Source organism: Calonectris borealis, chromosome 2 (genome assembly GCF_964195595.1).
Source record: "Calonectris borealis chromosome 2, bCalBor7.hap1.2, whole genome shotgun sequence".
Classification (NCBI taxonomy): domain Eukaryota; kingdom Metazoa; phylum Chordata; class Aves; order Procellariiformes; family Procellariidae; genus Calonectris; species Calonectris borealis.
This window is the reverse complement of record NC_134313.1, coordinates 131,459,780-131,482,012: the sequence shown is the minus strand read 5'-3', so window position 1 is coordinate 131,482,012 and position 22,233 is coordinate 131,459,780. Positions and strand designations below refer to the sequence as shown.

At 38.1% G+C, this 22,233-nt stretch overlaps 1 protein-coding gene across 2 annotated transcripts in view; it reads right to left on the bottom strand.

Annotated features, from left to right (window-relative positions):
- Positions 1 to 2,347: 2,347 nt before the first annotated feature.
- The window catches only part of TBC1D5 (TBC1 domain family member 5), a 324,891-nt gene continuing 305,005 nt past the window's right edge, over positions 2,348 to 22,233 (bottom strand). For both annotated transcript variants that reach the window (XM_075143446.1, XM_075143445.1), the window contains 3 exons: positions 12,391 to 12,470; positions 11,489 to 11,665; positions 2,348 to 5,590 (listed from right to left, as the gene is read on the bottom strand). In XM_075143446.1, coding sequence (XP_074999547.1) covers positions 5,297 to 5,590; positions 11,489 to 11,665; positions 12,391 to 12,470 — 551 coding nt within the window. In that variant the 3' untranslated portion in view covers positions 2,348 to 5,296. The remainder of the gene's footprint in view (positions 5,591 to 11,488; positions 11,666 to 12,390; positions 12,471 to 22,233) is intronic.

Sequence of the window (22,233 nt, the reverse complement as noted above, 5' to 3'; positions counted from 1 at the left end):
AATGGAAATCTGCAAGGTGGAACAAGCCATAAAGTAAGTAATCAGATTTTAATAAGAAAATTTAACACTTTTCTAAACCAGGTGAAACTTTACTGAGACCTGATAATCTTTGCAAGCCTAAATAGGCTTGGTGTGTGTTTAAACTTTTTTTTAACATTTTGATGTATTTTAATCCTTGGAGCTTAAAAATGTTTTTAAGAACAGGCTCACATTCATGTACATTTTCTGCCTTGTGTTCTAGGCTGTTGCAAGTCCCCGTTTGTGGATAAAAATGATGCATGTTCCCGAGTATTGCACAGAGGTATATATTATCCAGCAAGCTATATGACACCTCTGACAATCTGCCTTTTAATATCTGTTTGCTTGATATTTACTCTTATTTTAAAGGGGAATTCAATGCTGATCTGAAAATGCTACTATATTCTCCATCCCCTGGATTCAATTAACACAGCAGGTGGGAAATCAAGATATTGTGACAACTATTCTTCCATCTCAAAACTGTGTAGCAATTTATATTCCAAAAGGTCTGAAATACTGACGTGATAATTTATAGCATCTTTGAATCCTTCTTTGTACTAATTAAAAATTCAGACAAACCTGATCTTGCCACAGTCCCTGAAGCTCACAGTGAAAGGCAAAGCTGTGAGAACTTTCTCAGCTCAAAGCTCTGTGACTGCACGTGATGACTTATGCAGCAGAGTTCCCATCGGGTCTCTGGAAATTATTACAGGGTTTCTCATGTTGTCACCATGGAAGATAGTGAAAGTGTTAAATCAGTGGGATTTGAAGGATCAAATTCCTACCATTCATAGAAAATGAAACCACAGTGTCTTCCCTCTGCAGCTGATATATTTTAATGCTTCCTGCATCTCAGCATCAGCTAGGCTCTTGCAAGTTAAAGATAGGTTTGCACGAACTTACCTGGCATAGTCAAACAAGGTACACAAGTGCTACCTGAAGCCCATTTTTGAAAAAACTTCTTACATTTCATATATGTCTGGAGAGAAATATAGCTTTTTGTATTCAGCAACATTGTTGTTCTGTTTCTGATGTGGGGTTTTTTTTTGTTTTAATTAATTTATTTAGGCTACTGTTCTTCAATTGCCCTTACTTCAGCAGTATGGGACCAAATTCCTCTGATACAATACTACTGCTATCAGCTGAGCTATTATTATCTCACTGTCTGAAAGAGCTAAACCTGGTGAAATGATGAGTATATTATTATTATCCTAATTTTGAAAGCATCTGTGTTCATGGCAAACTATGCTAGAAGCTCTGTACAAACTCAGAGAAGAAGATGGTTCCTGCCCTAAAGCATCTGTAGTTTAAGAGAGTCTCGTGCTGCATCCCTTCCGGCTCATCGTCTGTTTCTGGGGTTATGCACTTTGCCTCTTGCAGGATCCTCCCACATATCTAAAACCTCTCTCACCATTTTAGCGGTTAAATATATTGCGAGCAGCAGGCAAACAAGTTGCCTCTGTGCACGTTTCAAGTTGCTGCTGCTCTGATGACCGTCTTTCATGCTCTTTCATCTCTAAATTTAGCTAGCTACTAAAGTGGGAGTCTAGCAGATTCGGTGACACAGGAAACACTAACGCAGAGACTGTATATAATCACTCTTAAAAGAACAGCACAGATTATGAGACAGTGTAATTACTATTCCGTAGCCAAATGAAGTTTATTTTACGAAATTGCACCTTTTCAAGTCTCATAAACCATTACAGATATTCACTCAAGACCAGCACATGCAGCACAAAATCAAAAGTATTATTTAAGGGCTGACACCCAGAACTCGGAAATCTGTTCACGTTAGCGTTGCTGTGTCTGTATTTGAACAGATAACACTGTAACTGCCAGGCACAAGTACACCTTAAATCTGAAGTTTAATCTTTTAAATAGCTGCCTCAGTGCCATCAAATGAGGAGAACATACTGGAGAATCACAGGAAACATTTAAGAATGTGAAATAAAGTATTGAGATTCAGAAAAGTACTGTACAGATACTGGGACTGGGACTGAGATACGATGATGTAGCTATACCAAGTTTCATGCAATTGCAGAAAAGTTATATCATGTTAAATTCTGGTTTGTTATTTTCATATACAATAAGTATGGTAAAATAGAAAATGTTCTATGTTGTTTGGGTGAGATAAATGACAAACAGTTTTATTCCTTGGAATATATATATAAAATCTGATTAAAAGAGTAATAATCTTTGTGCTTATATAGCTAATGAAATAGTTTCAAAGTTTTTAATCACCCTTGTTCTCAGAAATCATACTTCCAGTATTCTAGTCAAAAAGCTTTCCCTCCTTTTTGAGAAAACAGCACGAGCACAGCCCAGAAAATTCGTTAATTCTTTCTTTAATAAAGCGGGCTAGATGTTCTTCCAGAGTAAAGATACAAAGTTCCACGACTAAATGAATACCCAGTCAAATTATGATACTGCCTTTCTGCAGTACATACAACTGACATGACATGCAAGAGACTTTAAACAGCCATAAATTACAGATGTGAGATAGAGTACAACAGTCTCAGATACATATCTTAATCGCATATTACGTTTCATCAGTAATTTGCAATGCATATAATTTTTCTATCTGATTATTGTTATTCATGAACATTATGAGCAGGTCATCTTCAGGGAAAAAAAAAATCTTGTATTTCAAATGACAATTTCTTTCTCAGTATATTCTTAACATAGGGCAAGACAGGGTGATGACTTGACATTCTGTCTAACTTACAAGTTTCTGACTTAATGAATATACAAGATTTTAATTATCTCTGCACTATGATCAAGTACCAGAGACAACATATTTGAGATGTGGAAGGACACGGTATAACCAAAGCAGATTCATTTACTGGAATTCACTCTGATCTTACTTGTATAATCATCTCTCTGCTTCTGAAGATTTTTATCATATCCCACGGCATGATAGGCATTCAGCTCATCGGTATTCACTGATTAGTGAAAACTTGTTAGAAACTCCCAAAATCTTTATATACTTTTAGCGCTGTTTTAAAATATGCAACATTAAAGGTACAACTAACTTACAAAAATAAAAGAACCGTACAAATCACACTCTTCCATTGGCAATGAGACTGTTCAGGAAAATAGCAATGTGATCCCTGAAACAACCAACCAGAACAGAAATCAAAAGACTGATGCTTAAAAAAAGTAAAAAAAGAAGTAAAAACATTTTCCCCTGCCAAACTACTGGAATCTTTGAAGGCTTATGTATCACAGAATATAAAACTTCCCTCTCTGTCCCCAGAATATTTCTTTCCTCTTTCCATAGGTACTTCTTGAACAGATTCCCCTTTGTTGGTGGTGTGGCACAAGCCTTGCTGAATGGGTTAAGGCTAGAAAAGCTTGAAAGACCTAAATAAATCAACAGCCACCTAATCCCCTGGCATTCATGCAAACTCAGGGAAATAAAATAAACCTGAAGACAGGCATGCATGCTGAATTCCAAAGTGATTTTCTATGAAGCTTAAAATTAAACCAAAATAAACACCTCTCCGAAATGTTACGCATTTAAGATCTTTCATCTAAATAGTCATCTGACTGTTCATATCACCCTGTCACAGAGACATATGATGCTATGCCTGCTCATAACATTCTAGCATTTTATCATTTTACAAGGCACAAATAATCTCAGAAGAACTACATGGCGGCTTTTGAGCATGTAAGGATACGTCAGCCACCATGTAATTACATGACAATTATCTCTTCATTGCAGTCACTGACACAGACCTTGTAAAATCTAAGACCAGCAAACTACATGTCACCTCATCTTCGGAATACGGTACTTAACTCCATTTACAATTACAGACTAAGCAGCAAATAACTACCATTTCTTAACTCCATACAAACACAAGGTTTGCCGTGCAATTATGAAGTTGTTGCATGGCATAATGTATAAGTATCTTAAAAGTAAATAATGCAATTTTTTTTGCTGTTGTTATAAGTAGTGTGGCTTTCTAGCATTCCTTCCTCAAGCTAGTTCTGTGTAGGTCCTACAAGAGCAGGCGTCCACTCACCACCAGTTTCTTGTTGTGAATTCCGACAGAATTTAAAGGTATCAGCAAGTACAGCCCCCCCCGCCCCGTATCTACTTGAAAAAAACTGTTATTACATGTACTATGAGAAAGAAATACACTTTTCCATAGAAGAACAAGTTCTAGAGTTAATTAGAAACTTTCTGTTGGTTAACGCTGCTGCACCATTATGTTTTTCTTGACTAGAAATGTGGAAATCGTATAGGAATACATGTAAACAGAGTCTATAGAAGATAATAGTAACAAGACATAAAGTGCTTTTAATTATGTACATTTCATTTCACTTTGCACCCTTCCCTGGTAAGTTATCATACTCAAGCTAGTTTTAGTTCAACTGGCTCAGGTCTACACTATGAAATACTGTAATTTCCCTTGCACCTACTGTTTTAACCGTGGTAATCTCAGTAAAATAAAAATGCTAGCGGGAGTAAAAGTAGACAGAAGAGGCAAAAGATGAACTAGGAACTCTCAAGGGGAAAAAAAGTAGGTAAAGGGAAATAAGGCTCTGTTGTATAGGTCCCCATTCTCAAGGAATTTGTCACACGTTCTCCTGTAAGACAGTGCTGAGGAACAACTACACAAACCTCTGCCTTGAACACACCTCAGGCTACTGCCGGATGAAAATGAAGAAACTAGGATTCCTCAGCTGAGAACAAGCTTACTGCCAGGATGATGCTTTTAATCTTTCTGGCATACATTCCCTACTTCTCTAATCACAGTCTCTGAAGAAACAGTACCCTTTCCTGCTCAGAAAACCCAGTTGAGCATATTTCATCCATAAAAGGACGATATTAAATCTAGCTTGTCTTTGCTGCTTGAGGTCTGATGCCAAGTATCTACACATTTCCTAATCCATTATGGTATCTAGCACATACTATTCTATGTTTTGGGAAAGCAACAGTTCTATAGTAACAAAGCTCCTAAGTAAGATAACTCTATAACTAAGAATAACTGTATATTAGAACCGGGTTTTACTGGGTCTTTATTTAAGGCAGTTATTAAAAGATACCTATTCTTTTTGAAGAGTTGCAAATTTGTGGGTTTTGGTTTGTTGTTGTTGTGTTGTTTTTTTTTGTTTTTTTTTTTTTTTTTTAATTTAGGCTTTTGGCAGCTGAAATGGGTTACCTTTATCTATTTTCTGTCCTTCTGATCCAAAGAACTATCCAGCCCGTGGAATCATAGGAATTTGAGCTAAGGTGTAACGACTGACCTTCCAAACTCTCCCAACTGTTTCTTTAGATGTCCAGTGGGCTGACAATAGCAAAGTCAGAATCTTTGCTGTTATTACTACTGTCATCATCGGGGCTGGAGCTCAGGTTGCTGGAGGAGGCTGAAATGGAGCCCATCAGTGGGTCAGAGAATATCAAAGAAGAACGAGATGGAGCTTCTGGCTTCACTGCTGCCTCCTTGTGTGCGTGATGGGACTGCGCTGGCTCCGGGACAGCACTTCTACTTCCTTCCTCTTCTTTGGAAACCATAATATAGTCATCAGCACTCTTGCTCTCACTAGTGCTCGAAGCAGTTGTAGTCTGTGAGACAATGGCACAGAAAGGACTTAAAGTTAGTATCAGTTTTACCACTTAACAAGGTTTATGATGCGTGTCAGTGATATGGGAATGGGATAAAGGAATAATCATTATCCAGAAGCAGCAATACCCAAATCAAGAAGTAAAAAATAGAGTGGGTATTAACTTTGGATGAAATAATTTATTTGTTTTTACAAAAGCATAAAAGCTAACGCATACATTATTGGGTATAGCAGCCTTGCATGTTTTATCATCGTAGTGCATCCATGTAGTGATCACAGCAGCTAGGTATCTAACACATACCTTACAGTCGTGAAGGTTTTCAGTAATTATATTCTCACTGCTGTTAGTTTTCTGTAGTAATTCACGAAGTTGAGGAATTTTTTGCCGGTTTGCATGTACAATGGCATTTTGGAGCTTGTCAGGAGAATGGTTTGATACAAAATTTCCTAGTAAAACCCTGACCTGTGGAATCTGAGCTGTACATAGACCTGGTTTAGTGTGCACTAGTTCAGGTTTGGCATCAGGGCTCCCAGGGCTTCTAGGCTTAGAGTCTACCAGAAAACGAGGGTCCAGGAATTCCTCTTCTGTCCGGTTAGACCTTGGGAAATGTGTGTCCCTGAGCACTCAGATAGTGGATCAAGACTACGCATCAGTGTACCAGAAAACTCTCTACGAACTGGCAATCTTATATTCCAATTAGCCATATTCAGGAGAAATCTAGCTTTTCACCAGTCAGAGCTATATGTAATTAGAAGGGAAACTGCCATATACAGCAGAGTGGGATTTCTCACTTGTTGACAACCGGCAGCCTATTAGCTTGGTTGCAATCCAAATGGACAACACTTTGTTTTCCTCTGCAAGAGATGCATTCAACTCCTGTCTAGCACTATGTTCCTCTGACAAGAATGTGAGTGCTTTCCTAGTTGCTGTCACACAAATTTTTTCAGCGTAATAATGCAACCTGCCAAGCAGCCTGTGGGGACAAGCATCCTGAAGTGGTGTGATATTGAAACCAATACATTTGATTACTAATGCGAGACTGAGAAAAAGGAGAAGTAGAGAGGCAGCTAGAGAAATGTGTATGTCAACATGTGTGCCAACTACAAGCCCTTCAGCTGTGACTCTTTCACCAAACAAAAAAATGTAAATTCACTTTGGGGTAAAAGAGAGATTGTAGGTATCAGAGAAAACAAGAAGGCACTAACAAAAAAGAACAACAGGAAGAACCTGAATGAGATAAAATTATCTCATTTCTCAGCACAGTATATAAAATTGGAGTATGGAGGTCATCACAAGTATCAGCAAGCCACAACTCAACTTGGAGTTACGGTATCCATGGCCTCCAGCAAAACTTATCTTGCTGAATTTATTATTACAGCTGAAAACAATTTTCCATTGCCCTGATTACTGATTACAGAGCAGAACTCTCTTGAAAGGGAACTGTAGAGTAGCTCAGGGAGCAAAACCCACCAGTGATTAAGAATGACTGTAATATGAAATGAGGGAGCTGGAAGTTTTTGGTTGTTATTTACATAGTTGTTCCAAATTGTTAAAAGTCCCAAGCAAGATAAATATCATTTGAATGTGCAAATATGTTCAAATACAGAATTGTAACCTGTTCCCTTCCAAAATTTATATGAATGAGGATTGAAATATCTCCCTTTGCAGTAAATTTTTAAAACATCCTGTTTTTATAATTCATAATTTTTTGTGTGTTATTTAGATAGTATCTAGGTATAATAATACTATATTATTATCTAGGTATAATAATATAGTATTTTGTTTTGTAATTAACCCATTTTAATAATTTCTCATTCATCTTAATTCCAGAGTATTGGTTACAATTTTAAAGGTCCCAATGTAAGACAGTTGTCAAACTGATAGAAATTTACATCTGTTATTTTTTGACACTAATTCATTTTCCTCAGATGACTTAATAAAATTCATATCAAACAGAGCAGATATTGCTTTTAAAAATATCAACAACTATCTGTGCTGAGTGCTATCAAAACTGATCTCAAGCTCCCTGATCCGCGCAGAACCAGGGTAGTTCAAATGTCAACAACTTCAAGCACTTTCCATGAAGTTAAAAACAAACAGATCTATCCTACAAGGAGGGATACTTCATTATTTAAGCACTTCTGAGCTGAGACATCATTTGTTATTAATTAGCCTTTTGCTTTCATCTGGTCTGTTTGAAATGCTGTCTTCATGAGCTGTCAGTCAATCGGCTGCCATCTCCAGGGGGCTGAGGACACCGGCAGCACACAACCCTGGCTCTGCTCCACCAATGTGTTAGTAGTCGCCTGATTTTGTAGCACCCAGTGCAGCAACAAGACAGGGCCAGGTGAGGTTTTTTTGGGAGCTCCAAATGCCATGTAAAAATTTCAGCACTTTGTTTCCCCCCCACCCCCAGACAACAGAAATATACGTTCCTTTGAACAATCACTGTTGCATAATTCACCTGGCTTCTTTCCACACTTCTATTTAAAAGCTCTCAGGGAATGCAGTACAGTCTCATTTTGCAAAATTATACACTTGATTATTCCAAGCTATCAAGATCACGCTATTTCAGTCCTCGCAGCCCTCGCATCCGAGATGGCTCCACCTTGCGTAGGGCGACACAGATGTTACCTAGTGACACACTCGCCCAGCGAGATCGGTATTTTCCTCGCTGGCACCCCCAAGGATGATAACGGGGTGTCTTCCTTCTGGCAGTGAGCCCCAGCAAGGGCCCTCCGTCATAAACACTTTGTGCTGGTGTTGCAATTTCCTAAATTCTGCTTCCAAAAATGTGTTCTTGTGCAGTTAAAAAAAGCATCCTGCCCTTTAATAAAGGGAAAGGAAAGAAAACTACTCACTCCAGTTTCTTGTCATTATGTGTTGTGCTTTGCAACGCAACTTTTCATGCTAACCACACTTTTCGGTTCAGTTAAAGAGACCTATAGATCACTGAAGTATCAGAGAGGCAGGAAAGCAAGATATTGACTCCAAAATGCTATAAAGGGCCTCCCCTCGTAAATGTTTGCCTATCCCTGGCATACATTGGTATTTTGGTACTGATATTTCCAGAGGTAAAATACCTCCTCCCTTCTTCTTCTGCCTATTTCTGTTTCAGGAAACTCATGCTGACGTGAAGCATGTTTTCTCCCATCTGCTGCCACTACTGAATAAATGAAAAATGACAGAATTATACTTCCAGTAGCTTTGAAAGTTAACAACCTTACGCCCGTTGCCATATGGCTTCTCCAAACATTTTTTCCTGATGAATATCAGCTACTAGGACCAGGCTTATTTCAATTGCCTTCATACTGTGAATGAGTTAAAACTAACTGTAAGGATACAATTCAAGAAAGCTTAGAAGAACAGCAGCTCATTTTGCCTCCTTCTTTGAACAGAGATAAAGGCAAGATAATGTGTTAATTATCATTCATTATTTAGCAACAGAAGCCTTCTGTTTGTCAACTGCACGCTGCTACCAAAGCCAAACATTCCAAAAAATGCTCTATTTCCTTGAGCCTTTATCTTATTTTTTTTTCATTTTTAATTTTGCAGCTTTCCTTTCCAAAGAAAGGTTGTATCCTTATCCTCACTTTCCAGAAAGGGATTTTGAGGCAAAAAAGAGGAAGAGCACTTTTAAAAAAAAGGAAGATGATAAATAATTTATACTTATATAACAACCAAGCACAAAAGACCAGATTTTAATCTCAATTACACGATAGCTACACCTGTAACTTTTCCAGCTGTCCTAGAAAACATCCCTATAATTCCACCAGAGAAAAATCTCTGATTTTCTGTGACAGTATAAGTCACATCAAACAGAATTACATGCATTACCAAAGTCACAGAAAATGTAAATGCAGTAAAATTTATTTAGCAAGAAATGAATTAAATGGTCTAAAAGCAGCTGGAATTTTTTATCCCCCTGCAGCTCTCAGTAAGTACTCCCGGCTTGACCCAGGGCATCAGTGCAGCCCATTTTCTTCAGGAGAGCTAAAACTGGGTTTGGCCAGTTTGGGCCAACAATTGACCCCATCAATTAACAGCCCACTAAATTCAGTAGTTTTATCTTCCCGTGTTTTACTAAAAGGGGTCCAAAGCTCTCCTCTTTTTGTTTAATTTTAGACACCGTGGTTAAAGACGATGGGCTTGGAAACAGCACAGACTGTCGGGGTACTAACAGTCCTCCTGGTCTGCCGTTTCTAACCCTAATCTTTTCTTTTTCTTTCTGTCGTAGGGGCTGCTGCTCGTTATCACAATTGGAACTTCCAGAACAGAGGAGGCTAATCCGTATGAACGTACTGCACCTCCAAACGTAAACCATACAGTGCTGAAGCCTCATTAATGCTCTGCAGGAGCTCAGCTTGTACAACCGCTACTCACGTTGCTCGTAGTTGGCTTACTAGCAGCCTCATGGAGTACATGGAAATTGTGGGACCCACGGACACCTCTCAGCTCCTGTGGCTGGATGTATAATTTGACTACACACTGGGGTGAGACCTCATTACTTATCGCCCTGCAAATTTCCATTGGAAAGAAACCTGCGCAGACCAGGCTTCGCCTGCTCCACTCCCAATACTCAAAGTGCAACGCCCCAGTGCCTCCGCTCAGTGGCACACGGCTTAGACCAGCATCTCAGTAAGGGCTTCTCCAGCACCAGTAGGGCCTGCACACGCTCATACAGCACGTTGTTGTCTTACATAGCATTCTACCTTCCAGTTTCTATAATAAATCCAAGTAAAAATAATAAAAAAAAGTAGTATTTGCCATTTTGGCAAGAAAGCAAAAGATACTTTGTATAAAATGCTGGGAGATAAAGGGCAAAAATAGGTCATTATATGAACACTCCAATAGGCTACATCAGTTTAACCTATGCCTTTATTATGGCAGAAAGTAGTGACTGTAATGACAACAGCTAAAGAAGCAATGAAAGCTTTCTAGCAAAGCTTTGCTCTTTGAACCTGCCGTTACTGAGTAAAAAAACCCACAACCTCAGTATCGCTTCTAATACTGAAATACAATTAAATATGATTTTTAACATAGAGTGTGCTAACTCAAGGGGATTGTGTGTAATAAATCAAAACAATCCTGTGTCATTATTTGAAAATGAATAAATATTTCCTCTAGTTCCTAATTAAATTTGTCAAGATTAAACTGATTGCAGACTCAGTTAGACTCCAAGGTGATAGTGCTACCACTGGATTTACGAGTGTGAGTATCAGTATCGGGGTGGCAGACTTAACTTTAGAACTCTAATATTGAAAATGTTATAGACGTGTGCATATACAAAAGTACTTGTTTTTAAGATCACATTTGAGTCAGACTGAGTCTTAGACAGAGAGAGACCTTCTAACACGAAAGGAAAATACCTCTTGCTGTGTGTGAACTTGTTCTGTGACTGTATGCTTTGTATGTGAAAACACTGTTTACTGATTCAAGGAGAAAGTCAATACAATGGACTAGAAGGCAAAAGCAACCTCCTCGCTACTTCCTTTTTGGCACTGGCCACGGATACACTGCAATGCAGGTAATCAGCTCTTACATAACGGGATTTTGGAGGACAAGGACAATGAGAACAATCAATTGATATGGGAACATTTACCTCCAGTTTTTACACGTTTTTGTAGGAAATTAATCCGTGATTCTGTGATTCAGCAATCTGAAAGAAGAACTCCCCAACCACTACGTAACACTTAGGCTTAAGTATCTGTGTGTAGAGCATAATAAAAATCATTGATGGGGCTAGGACGGTAGCTAGAGAGAAACTTTTAAGCATGGCTCCACATGCAGCAGGAATGCTGGTGTGTTCCCATGTAATGTCTGGACATGCTAAGGGAAGTCTCCAAACAGTATCAGACTAATTCCATCAATGACCTGCTTGAGATATTTTGACCTTACCTGTCGTCCTGAGATGAACTGTTGTTTTGTCATGACAGGTCCCTTTAGGACATCACCTGTCCCCTTGTTCTGACTGTTGGAACAGTAATGATCATCAGCTATCGTGATTTGCTCATTTTCTTCAGCTTCCAGTTGGCTCTGGTTGAAACGCAGGGAACCTTTCAGGATGTCCTTGATCTGTTGTTGAATGGGAGGGGATAGAATGTAGGTTAGAAATCTGGAGGAATTCTAAATTTTCTAAAGCTCTGTGCAGCATGCTTTCATACACCATTTCCCCAAAATATTTGCTTTGAAGAAATAGGGAGGAAGTCAATGTTCATATCTATATTGGCTAAAGATCTAAGTATCAGTGAAATGTGATTGTATCAGAGTCTGGAAAACAAGTATCCAAGAAATCTAAAGAGAAACTGTTAAGATTATTCCCTACCTCATTATAGATTTAACATATGTCACATCGTTCCTGATAAAAAGTATTTTGAGGGAGTGGAGGACAGTATAATCACAGCTACAGATGCTCAGCAGCGTTCTTATTTTATGTACTTATTATTTTTTCTTTTAATGCAATGACATTCAAGTGTCGTCACGTGCCTATTGCCTAGCATGTACATTTTACATTAAGAAAAATGATGGTATGGCTTAAGAACTTGGTGTCTCACTGCCTCAGTTCTGGTTTGAGGCCTCCAGAACTTTTCAGGGAGCAAATACTGTGCAAGGCATTTGAACTCTTTATAGCTGAGCTTTACCTTTTAAAATTAAAGTACGCTGCAATGCTTGATGCATTAGTATTAGTAAAACAGCTACAAGACAAAAGCAGTATACAAAAGGAATAAAAAAGGAGAAAAAAAAGAAAGGATTAATAGCACTGAAGGATACAAGAAAGTTAAGTTAAGCAATAATTATACCTGCTTCAAACCAGCCAAGGAAACCAGAATTTCATCTTCTTTTTCCAAGTGTTCTTGTAATATGACTTCCTGAATATTTCCTGTAACGTCAAAAGAAAAAAAAGGTAAAGAGAAAATATTCCCTGAATAATCTCTAACGTGCTGTCAACTCACCCCTGACTTATACTCTCACAACAAAATCCTGCGACCTGCAAACACAATTTCGCACACAGACCTAGAGCCTGACCACCTTATTAGCTGTGGAGGTGAGGCCAGCCCAAGCCTGGCACGGCTGCCAGGAGGCCTCCAGCAACGCTGTGCTGCTGCGGGACTTCTACGGCCCCAGCGCACCAATGGACTCAGGCTACTACTGGCCCCTAGAAGAAAACATCAGCCTCTGTGGCTAACAGAATTACGCACATCTTTGAGCCTGCAAATGCTTTGGAAAGCACTCAAGAGCATTTACAGGAATCTACTGCAGCTTGCAGAAAGGATTAGGGTAGGAGCTCAGCAATCTTCATCTCGATCCTGTGGCCACTGCAGATGCTAGAACGCTCTTCCTTATAACAAGACTGAAAGTTCCGTTCCCCTTCCAATCCCTTCTTTTAGGTAAAAGACCCAGGGCTGAGCAAAATTTATTTGACAGAAAGAGCAGTGCAGTACCGTCACTTCAGGAGACACCTGCCTTCCGTACCTACAGTGCTGTCCTCCACGGGTGTATTTCAACAATCTGGTAAAAGGTGTTTGCAGGAGTCAGGGCTGGAGGCTGGCTAACACACCGGCGCTGGAGCTGTGGTGGTCTTCCCTGTGTCAGGGAAATCCCAGGCAATGCTGCAGTCCAAACCAGCTCTGAGAAACTATAGGTCCAATAGCTCTGCAAACTATGTCAGGTCCTTCTCCAGCCTCTAGCTCCTACCCTCCTCCTCAGTTCTTTAAGAAAACAGCGATGATTCCTAGTGACAGGTTCACAGAATGAGATGGTGTCTGTCAACTGACACAACTTTTGTGTCACTCCTGTCCTACGTAGACAGAGCTGAGCCCAAATCCCTCAGTGACACTCATTTGGGAACAACGCTTGGCTGCTCATGAGTATCTGTACCCCAGCTGCTTCACAATTAGAGCTTTGTACCATTAATCCACACCTGCATTGCATTTGTTTATCTTTAAAAACATCCTACATGTTCAGGGCCAGAACCAGTGAAGAGCCAAAACCGTTGTCACAGATTATGCTGACAAGGACGAATACGATGACACTGCCAACTTTGACAGTTGAAGTTTCAAGTAAAAGCATTGAGCAATTTGGTAGAAGTTGTGTGTTTACAGAATAAATAGCAAAAAAATGAGATGTGGGAGTCTGTACAAGAAGAAAGATTAAAAGCAGAGAGGTGGATTTAAAACCCACATATAAACACAGAAGTTTGAAATTGTGGGGGGGCCAGAAATCAGTAAAGGGCATAAATGAAGAATGGAAAGGGCAAAGAGGAGAAAGGATCCAAGCCTAACCACTAAATGAACCCCTAAAGAAGCAAGCTGAAAAGTAGAAGACATGAAAGAGGCCAGAGCCACGAAAGGCAATAGAAGACAAGAGTCCGTGAAAGGTGGTGTGATCAAGGTCAAGAGCAACAGTGGGGGTAGGATAACTCAGCTTTGCGTTAGCAGCCTATCTGAACAAGGAGATCCATGCTTACATGATTTAGCACCCATTATTTACCATATTACAGTGGCAGTGTCCTATAGCAATGAAGTCAAACATAGTACAATTGAACAATGTCTAGCGTAAATCTTACATCAGAAAGACACTGCTTTATGAAGGTTAGAAATAATATAAAACTAGATCTTTCCACAAATATGTAGGATCATGATTTGAGAGAAAGCATAATTAATTCAACATTTTACTTGCTTTTTTATATTTTACATCTAAATTGTCTAGTCTCTCAATTTGGTAAATAAAAGATATTAATATTTACTTATAAAATGATCCTGATTTCCACTGTTTAACAAACAATGCATGATTTCCTACTATTAAAAGGTTCAGAACTTGAAACATCAGAAGTCCAAAGTCTTCATAGGCAGGAAAGCAATGCTTAATCACAGCCTGAATCACTGAATTCAACTGTCTATTCCATTTTACAGCATTAGAAAGAAAAGCATTTCTATAGTGTTTGATCCCCATGTAAATTAAATCCATACATTAAAAAACTAAGGTATGCATACTGACTAAGAAAATAATTCCAAACAAACCTCCAACCTGCTCAAATGAGATCAAATGAGGGAAAACTAAAAAATCAGGAAAATCAGAGCGAGACAACAAAATCTGAAGGGCATTCCACATGATGTGGAAATAATGAACTATTATTTCAGTTCTTTAGAGATGTTTTATAAGTCAGTATTAAAAAAAATGGAAAAGAATCTATCATTGCCACAAATCCAGCTGTAACTGTTTGAAGAGCCAGTACATTGAGAAATTTCTAAGAACTTATGAATAGAACAATTATAGTTAGCCAGCACTAAAAATTAATAAAAATGTTCATATCATCACGTATTTACTTTAGCAAGATTAATACCAGATTTTAATATTAGTTTCAGAGAAAAAAGGATTAAGAGAGAAAAGGTTGAAAATATAGCAAAATTTTCTAATACTGAACTGTTGAATTTCTCACATTTTTCCTTGAATTTGCAGTATCTTTAAAGTACAGTATGACATATGTCTTGGCTACAGTGGGTCTATTATTTTTAATCAGTTAAAATCACTAAAATGTATTTTTGAAAAATTTCCACTCGGAGTTTGCTCTAAGACACAATTTTAGACGGAAAGAGCACACTTCCACTTAACCCAGAAAAATGCCCCAAGATGCAAATCACTGTAATCAGCCACTCTCCCCCCCAGTAAGTAACAGTTGTGACATAAGGTCATAAATTGGGATGTCCTTCTTTAGTACAATGAAGGAGAATGAAGGTTTCCCTGTGGAATCGGCAATGGATCTTTCTTCTTCTAAATATGCCCTTGAACTGCATATGGCTTTTAATCTACTACCCTCATCCCTTTTGACTGCAAAGTTTATTATCCACCAAATAAGTGGTAAGTATGGAATCAAATTTATCAGTCCTTATTCTTTTTCCCTGGCTAATGAGTAGAGAGGAATTAAAAAAAATAATTCTTTAGACAGGAGAAGCAGACGGGCAATGTGACTTTGGATGAGTGCCTCCTCGACCACATCTTTGCTGGGACAACCCTTCGGAATCCATGTGGACTTGAAGCAGAGGTGGGAAGAAGAGGAGGGATGGCAAGCGACTCGGTACATACCTCCGCAGCTGCACTACCACGAACGGCTGTGCCAGGGCTCAGCAGTCCTTCCCTGAGGGACTTTCATCCAAGCCTCTTCCCACTGCTGGGGGGACCTCACAGGGCAGTCAGCTGCTGAGATGAACTGGGAAACTAAGCTCTCAAGCATGGACAAAAGCTTTTTATTTTACCCTTCTGTATCTCAAAAGATACCCTTATAATTGTAAATACTTTTAAAAACACTAACTCTATTAAGAGTGCTAGGAAGCATGATCTTGAATAAGATATTGCTCAGCTGAAGGACTTCTACATTAAGCATTTAATTGTTCTTCCTTCATAGGAGATGTTACTATATTTTGAGAGAAGTGCTTTATGTATATAAGCGAATTGGCCATATATTGACTTTTTTTCCTTATCTGATGCTCTAGATCAGTACCTCACAGCTTTAATGAATACATTTTTATAAAACAATAAACATCTTTTTGAAATGCAGATATCAATTAGGAACTGAAAACATCTTCCTACCTATAAAACAAACATTGATACAATGAATCAAAAAAATTAATTGTGTGATTTCTACATTATTCAAAACCCAGTCCAGTTTGAGTTTATGCTATAAATATCGATCTAAAAAAAATCCTATGGTACTTAGGAGACTAAGGCTAAGGTCAAATATTTCTGGCTACTTTTTTTGTGTTTTTTTTTTTCTTTCATCAAGATTCCATTTAGCTGATGCCAAATGCTTTTGGCAGAAAAAGAAAATATTTCTGTTTCAGTGAATTTCTTACCAGAGGAAAACAAAGGGTGATTTTTGCAACCTGTCACCTGGTGGTCGGAGCACTGCTGTGAGATGTAGGAGATCCCAGACAGCCATCACATGCTTCTGGATTTGTTTCAGCATAATACTAACAAACCTCTAACTTTCACAAAATGAATTGTCATACCGTAAGTGTACTCTCGACTAAGCCTCAGAAATACTGGAGCTGTAAACCCAGTTGTTCTCTTCAGAAGTCAGCAACATTATCCACTATTATGGCTGCCTTCAAACAAGACTCACAAACCAAGCGATGTCTTTTATATAATTGATTAGAATTAATTTTGGGTACTTATTGTCAAATGAGCAGATTCATTTAAGTACTAGATCATAAATCAATAACTACTTCCTCAGTGAGACTGTGATCAGCTGCCTTGATATACTTTAAAACCAACTATAACTACAGAGGAATAACATGCAAATGATTGCATTCTTGTTCTTCTTTCCTAAAAAATATAGAAAGACTATGTAGCAAGTAGTGATTTGGGTAGCAACAGGCTAGTTGAAACAGCTAAGAATTAAGATGAAATGTATTTTTCATTTCTTGCTCTTACAGTTATCCCAAACTGTAAATAAGTTCATATGCAAACTCACTGTAGAAGTATTTTTTAAAAAATCAAGATTTCTATTTCTTCTCCCTAACTTAATTTCTAAAATTTAAACTGAAGACATGCTATCATCCTCTGTACAGAGATGAAAGAGGAAAATAATCCACAGCAGCTCCTAGCAGGAAAATTAGAGAAGGTTTATGCTCTTTGATGACTGAACTGCTACATATTGCATGATGGTGTGTGCAGTCACTGCTGAGTTCCCTAGCCAGGGAAAGGGGCTGTTCAAAACTTTCCTCTCTGAATGTGGAAAAGCTGTTAGGCTTGGCCTAATTATTTGATTAAGTAAACCAACTTTCACTGAAAATTTTGCACGCATTCAATAGAGATTCTGCAAGAAATGAGTGGGAGAACTAGTCTGCTGTAGACAAGGTCCTCTTGGGCATCCCTTCACGCCTGCCCATCTGGAAGACAGACCTGCACCTCTTCCCTTCCACCAGAGAAGCGGGAGATAGGCAGGGCTACAGCCCTGCGGGATGAAGGCACAACGTGGACTTAACTTTATACTGACACAAAATGAGATGGAAATGGAGAAAACTGAACCCGGGAATAACTTCAATGTCCTTGCTCTCTTAGGTTCTTTGTTTTCTCCTGTACTGCTGTCTTTTTGCAGTGCATCTCTCTCCTAATGATTTCTATTTTTAGGTCTCTGTGGGGCCTTTCCAGGAAGATGACTCCTCCTGAGAGGAGCTAACTCGAAAGAGCTGCAAGCTCTATTATGAATGCTGCCTTTCTACTACTAGTTCCCGATCGATGACTTGTGAACAATCAACAGTGCCAGAATCATGTTAAATCGACTTTTTTCACCCTTGCTTTCCATTACTGAGAAGACAGCTCAAACTCAGAATGCAAAAGTACCTTCTTATTGCCAAGGTAGGCAGCAGCAAGGGGAGATCTGAGTGTATTACTTCACCTCCTTATTTTTCCAAAAAAGGAAAGCAAAAAGATGCCCAGATTCCCACAGATGTCAAGGCACAGTCAACTCTCTGGACTCATATTCCAGTCCTTTTGTATGATTGGGGAATGAAATCAGGGTTTACAGAAAATGCTTCCAACACTTCCTGCACAGTATACTGGTGATAGCAAGACTGCTTTTTCACTAGCATTGGAGGGCTGGACTGATTGACTGGGAATTTAGTTTCTGATAATCAATTTTTGTCTCTTATCACAACAAATACTTCCTTCCTCAATACTTCCTATCTCAACTTGATCGAACTTTGAGCAGCAAAACATGCTCTCTCCTTAAAATTGGACAGAAAATCTAGAAGTTAACAGGGGTTTGTGGACTTTCTAGAAAGACTACACTGTATGACATAGTGATATTGTGGTTTAATAATGCAGCTCAGGATGTTTCCAAATACCGCATTTTCTTTCCAGCATTAAAAATACAGATGAGAGGAGTTAAATTTCCTTCTCAAACAATAGAGTTTGTGATCTAAGTGTTGATGAAGGCAACACCGCTAAGTAGCCTAACTTTCATTTCTCTATGTCATTGTGAATGTCAACTCTTATTGCAACAATTACCCATTATATTAAAAGCATTACTTAGCAACATTTGAGTGTTAAAGAATTTAAGGATCTTAAAAATCTGAAGTATTAAATTTTTTGTGAAGTATTGCGTTCTTTAAAACATTTATTTTAATATAAATTATGTATTTATATAGTATATACTTCTGATTCATGTGTCATGTGTGGAGCACCAACACTTTATCAATATGTAATGTGTGGTAATGCCTGTGACATCGGAGAAATAAGTGGTAAAAAGTCACCAACCATCAACTCACAGCAACGCACGGAATTACGTACAGAAAATGAGGTTGGTAGGGTCATGAAGTCATTTTGTCCATCTCTTGCTCAAAGGCAAGATCAGCTCTTAACTATGAACTCTAATTTACACATGATAAGCAAATCATGCTTAATATATACCTTATGTCTGGGACAAGAGTGTATTCCCAGACATCCTGTGCTTTCAAAGAGAATATAAGAGAGTACACTGTGCCTCCCATGGCAGGTGATCAGAGTGTGCGCTTCCTACCCAGAGCTAATTTTTTTGGAGAAATTTTGGCCCTGATGGTGATGATAGACTGTACCATCCCACACTCCATACATGTATAGGGCTGACCATTGTTAAGACAAATGACACCGGTGTAGTAGCTATCGTTTCACGTGCTCCATATTCCCCCATCTGCATTCTGCTCACTAAAACTCTTTACCCATGACTGCAAACACCTACTAGGACCATCAGCCCCTGAGCACCTCCAAGCAACATATTTTTATTAAAGTTCAAAGTAAGTTTTTTTCTCTCTCTCCTCCTGCAGAATTGCTCTCTTTCTGTTGCTATTTACATTCACTAGAAATGGAAAAACTACTCTGGTGTGAAGTGACAAGCAAATGAGAATTCGTTCTGCATAAGTGACAAACTTAATAGCCATAAGAAATTGAAACCTTTCCTAAGGGGAAACTATACATTTTCACTTCCTTACGATCTAAACAACTCCTTCATACTGCAATAGATTGCAGACATTACACCTTAAAATTGCTATGGTTGTGTAAAAGACAGTCATTGTAGATCATGTAGAGATTTCAAAAATGTAAGATTTTCTACTTCTTGTATGGCTGAACTCATTAAAACTGTTTCTGATTTTACAAGCAGAATGATTTACTCAAATACCATTGTGGTAAATGCTACATAAAAACCTGGACAGATTGAGAGTTTTGAAAGCAGACATCCATAAATGCCTGAAATTCCATTTAAAACATTCTTAAGGGATTTTCTATGATGCATGTCATATTTAGAATAAATGACACCAAACTGAAAGTCATTTTTAAAGCTTTCTATGAGATCATTTTCTCCAGTATAGAATTATGATGTTATCTCAATCTGTGTTAATAAATACTTCAGAATATATCACTACGCATTTTCCTTTAATTGATCATTGTTTGGAGTTTTCCTTATCTGTATGAAAAACACTGGTGCAGTTATTAGTTTCTGCTGTGCTGTCAACCTAATTGCTTACGGTGAGGACCTATGGAAACAATTAAGCATACAAATTATTTCATTCCAGTCAGCTTTAGTGTTTGACCTGTGTGGAGAAACTCATGTGATGTTAAAGCATTATGCATCTGGTTATTTCTGTAAGGGTTATTTCCCTTACAGAGATATTGTTGCATTTTATGCTCTTTTCCACCGTAAAGACTTTATAATAAAAGGCTACTGTTGTATACTTTATTCTTGAAAGATTGAGGATCAAAGAATGTACATTAACTCCTCAGACAACTTCTACATTTTGGATCAGGTACATCAACATTAAATTGTTTAAATATTTACCTAATTAATTGATATTTAATAACCATAACTGAATAACTTGCATTGAAGATGTGTGTTGATTTTAGTCTGTGCAAGTTTTGTCCATATACATAGCAATATACTGGACATTTATTGGTTAAAATATTGCATGCAAAAGGTTAGTTTACATTTCTCAATTAAAAAACATCCACAATTTTCTGTGCTATGAAGCTGGTGAAATTGTGCTGCCATTCAGAAAAAAAGGATGTTGCAACTGATTTCAGATTAAAATCTACAGAGTACCCATGATTTAAGTCCTGGATAGTTTTTGTTTCTTCTGAGGTGAACTGAACATCAATGAAGACAATTGATACTGACACAGGAGATAATATATACATCCAATACGTGATACTAACGTAATTATTGTGGCTGCTGCTCAGTAAACAGTCTGTTTCCTACAGCTATTCTAACCTGGAAGAAAAGCTAAAGCTAAAGATGACTCTTTATTAGGAAGGAACATGCAGTTTGAAACAAGTGCTTTAGTGTACACAGAGAACTTATGGATCCTGACTACAACTATAGGACTTTTCAGTTCTGTTTAAGGATGGAGGTTGGTATAGCAAAACCACTTTGTTGTGTGCCATCTCCAGGAGGCAGGGAAGAAGGAATGGGGGTGATTTATAAACCTCTCTGTATCATTCAAACTATTTTGTGTTAATTACTCACATGTATTGTATAACTTTTTTTTTTGTAATTTTTTGAGACTTTTATGATTACCCTGTGGTTATTCCTTCATTTAAGAAATCTCAATCTATTAACTATATTCTCTCTGTTCATTACAAACCTTTGTTTCTAACTATGGCACTTCTGTAATAGAAGAACATATTAGTGTCAAACGTGCCATGAGGAGATGGGGCAGTCCTCCTAAAATCAGTGTTATGCTATTAAAGACTTTTTAAGTATCCACAAGTGCAACGTATCATATATGCCCCTGCTCACCTGCTTGGTTACAATATAGCGATAACGATTTAAATTAAAGGTGGATCTTGAAGAATATAATAATAAGCAAAACAGTGACTATAGTAAGGTTCAGCTATAATAATACCAAAGATCTTTATGGAAATAATGGGGAAATTAACAATTCAGTCATGCCAGAATTTAGCTTCTGCCAAGGTTTCATTCTTCTAAAGCTGACATCAGAAGAGAAATCACTGCCTAAGAGATGCTGAGAAGAAAAGGATGGAATGTCAGTGGCCGTCAGCAGCAGGGAGATGTTCACCACACAAATGGAAGGAAGCAAGAAGCCAATGGAAGTAAACACTGTGACAGGAATTTGCTGAAACTTGGAGTGAAAGGTGTTAATTTAGGTAATGATGGGGTGCGTAAGCTTCATCATTTTAATCTCCTTTTCATCCAGACTGCAAGGATGAAAGGGTTTGTAGGTGCCTACCACAGTTGGACTTCCAGGATTGGCACAGTTGTTGTAGAAAGAAAGTAGCTCTCCATCAGCTGAACTGTGTGTTTTTGACCGTAAGAGTTACCCTCAAGGGACAAAAAGGTGGTTTAAATTCATGGGGCATGAAGAATTACACTTTTATTCTTCCTACATATATCATTAGCATGACCAGAAGCGAAGAGTCTGAAAGTTATGCTATACAACAAATATTTGTTTCCCAGTAACCATTCCTGTATTCAGTTTAATAAATTTGTTAATGTTCTTTATTTATAAGCTGCTTTTATAGGTTATTTTATATCGTTATTCTTAACCAAAGGGGCAACCGCCTTAGACTCACGGGGCTGTGTTTGATGTGGCCTTTTTTACTTATAGCATTTCTAATCACATTGGGTTTATAAACTATGGATTATTTTATTT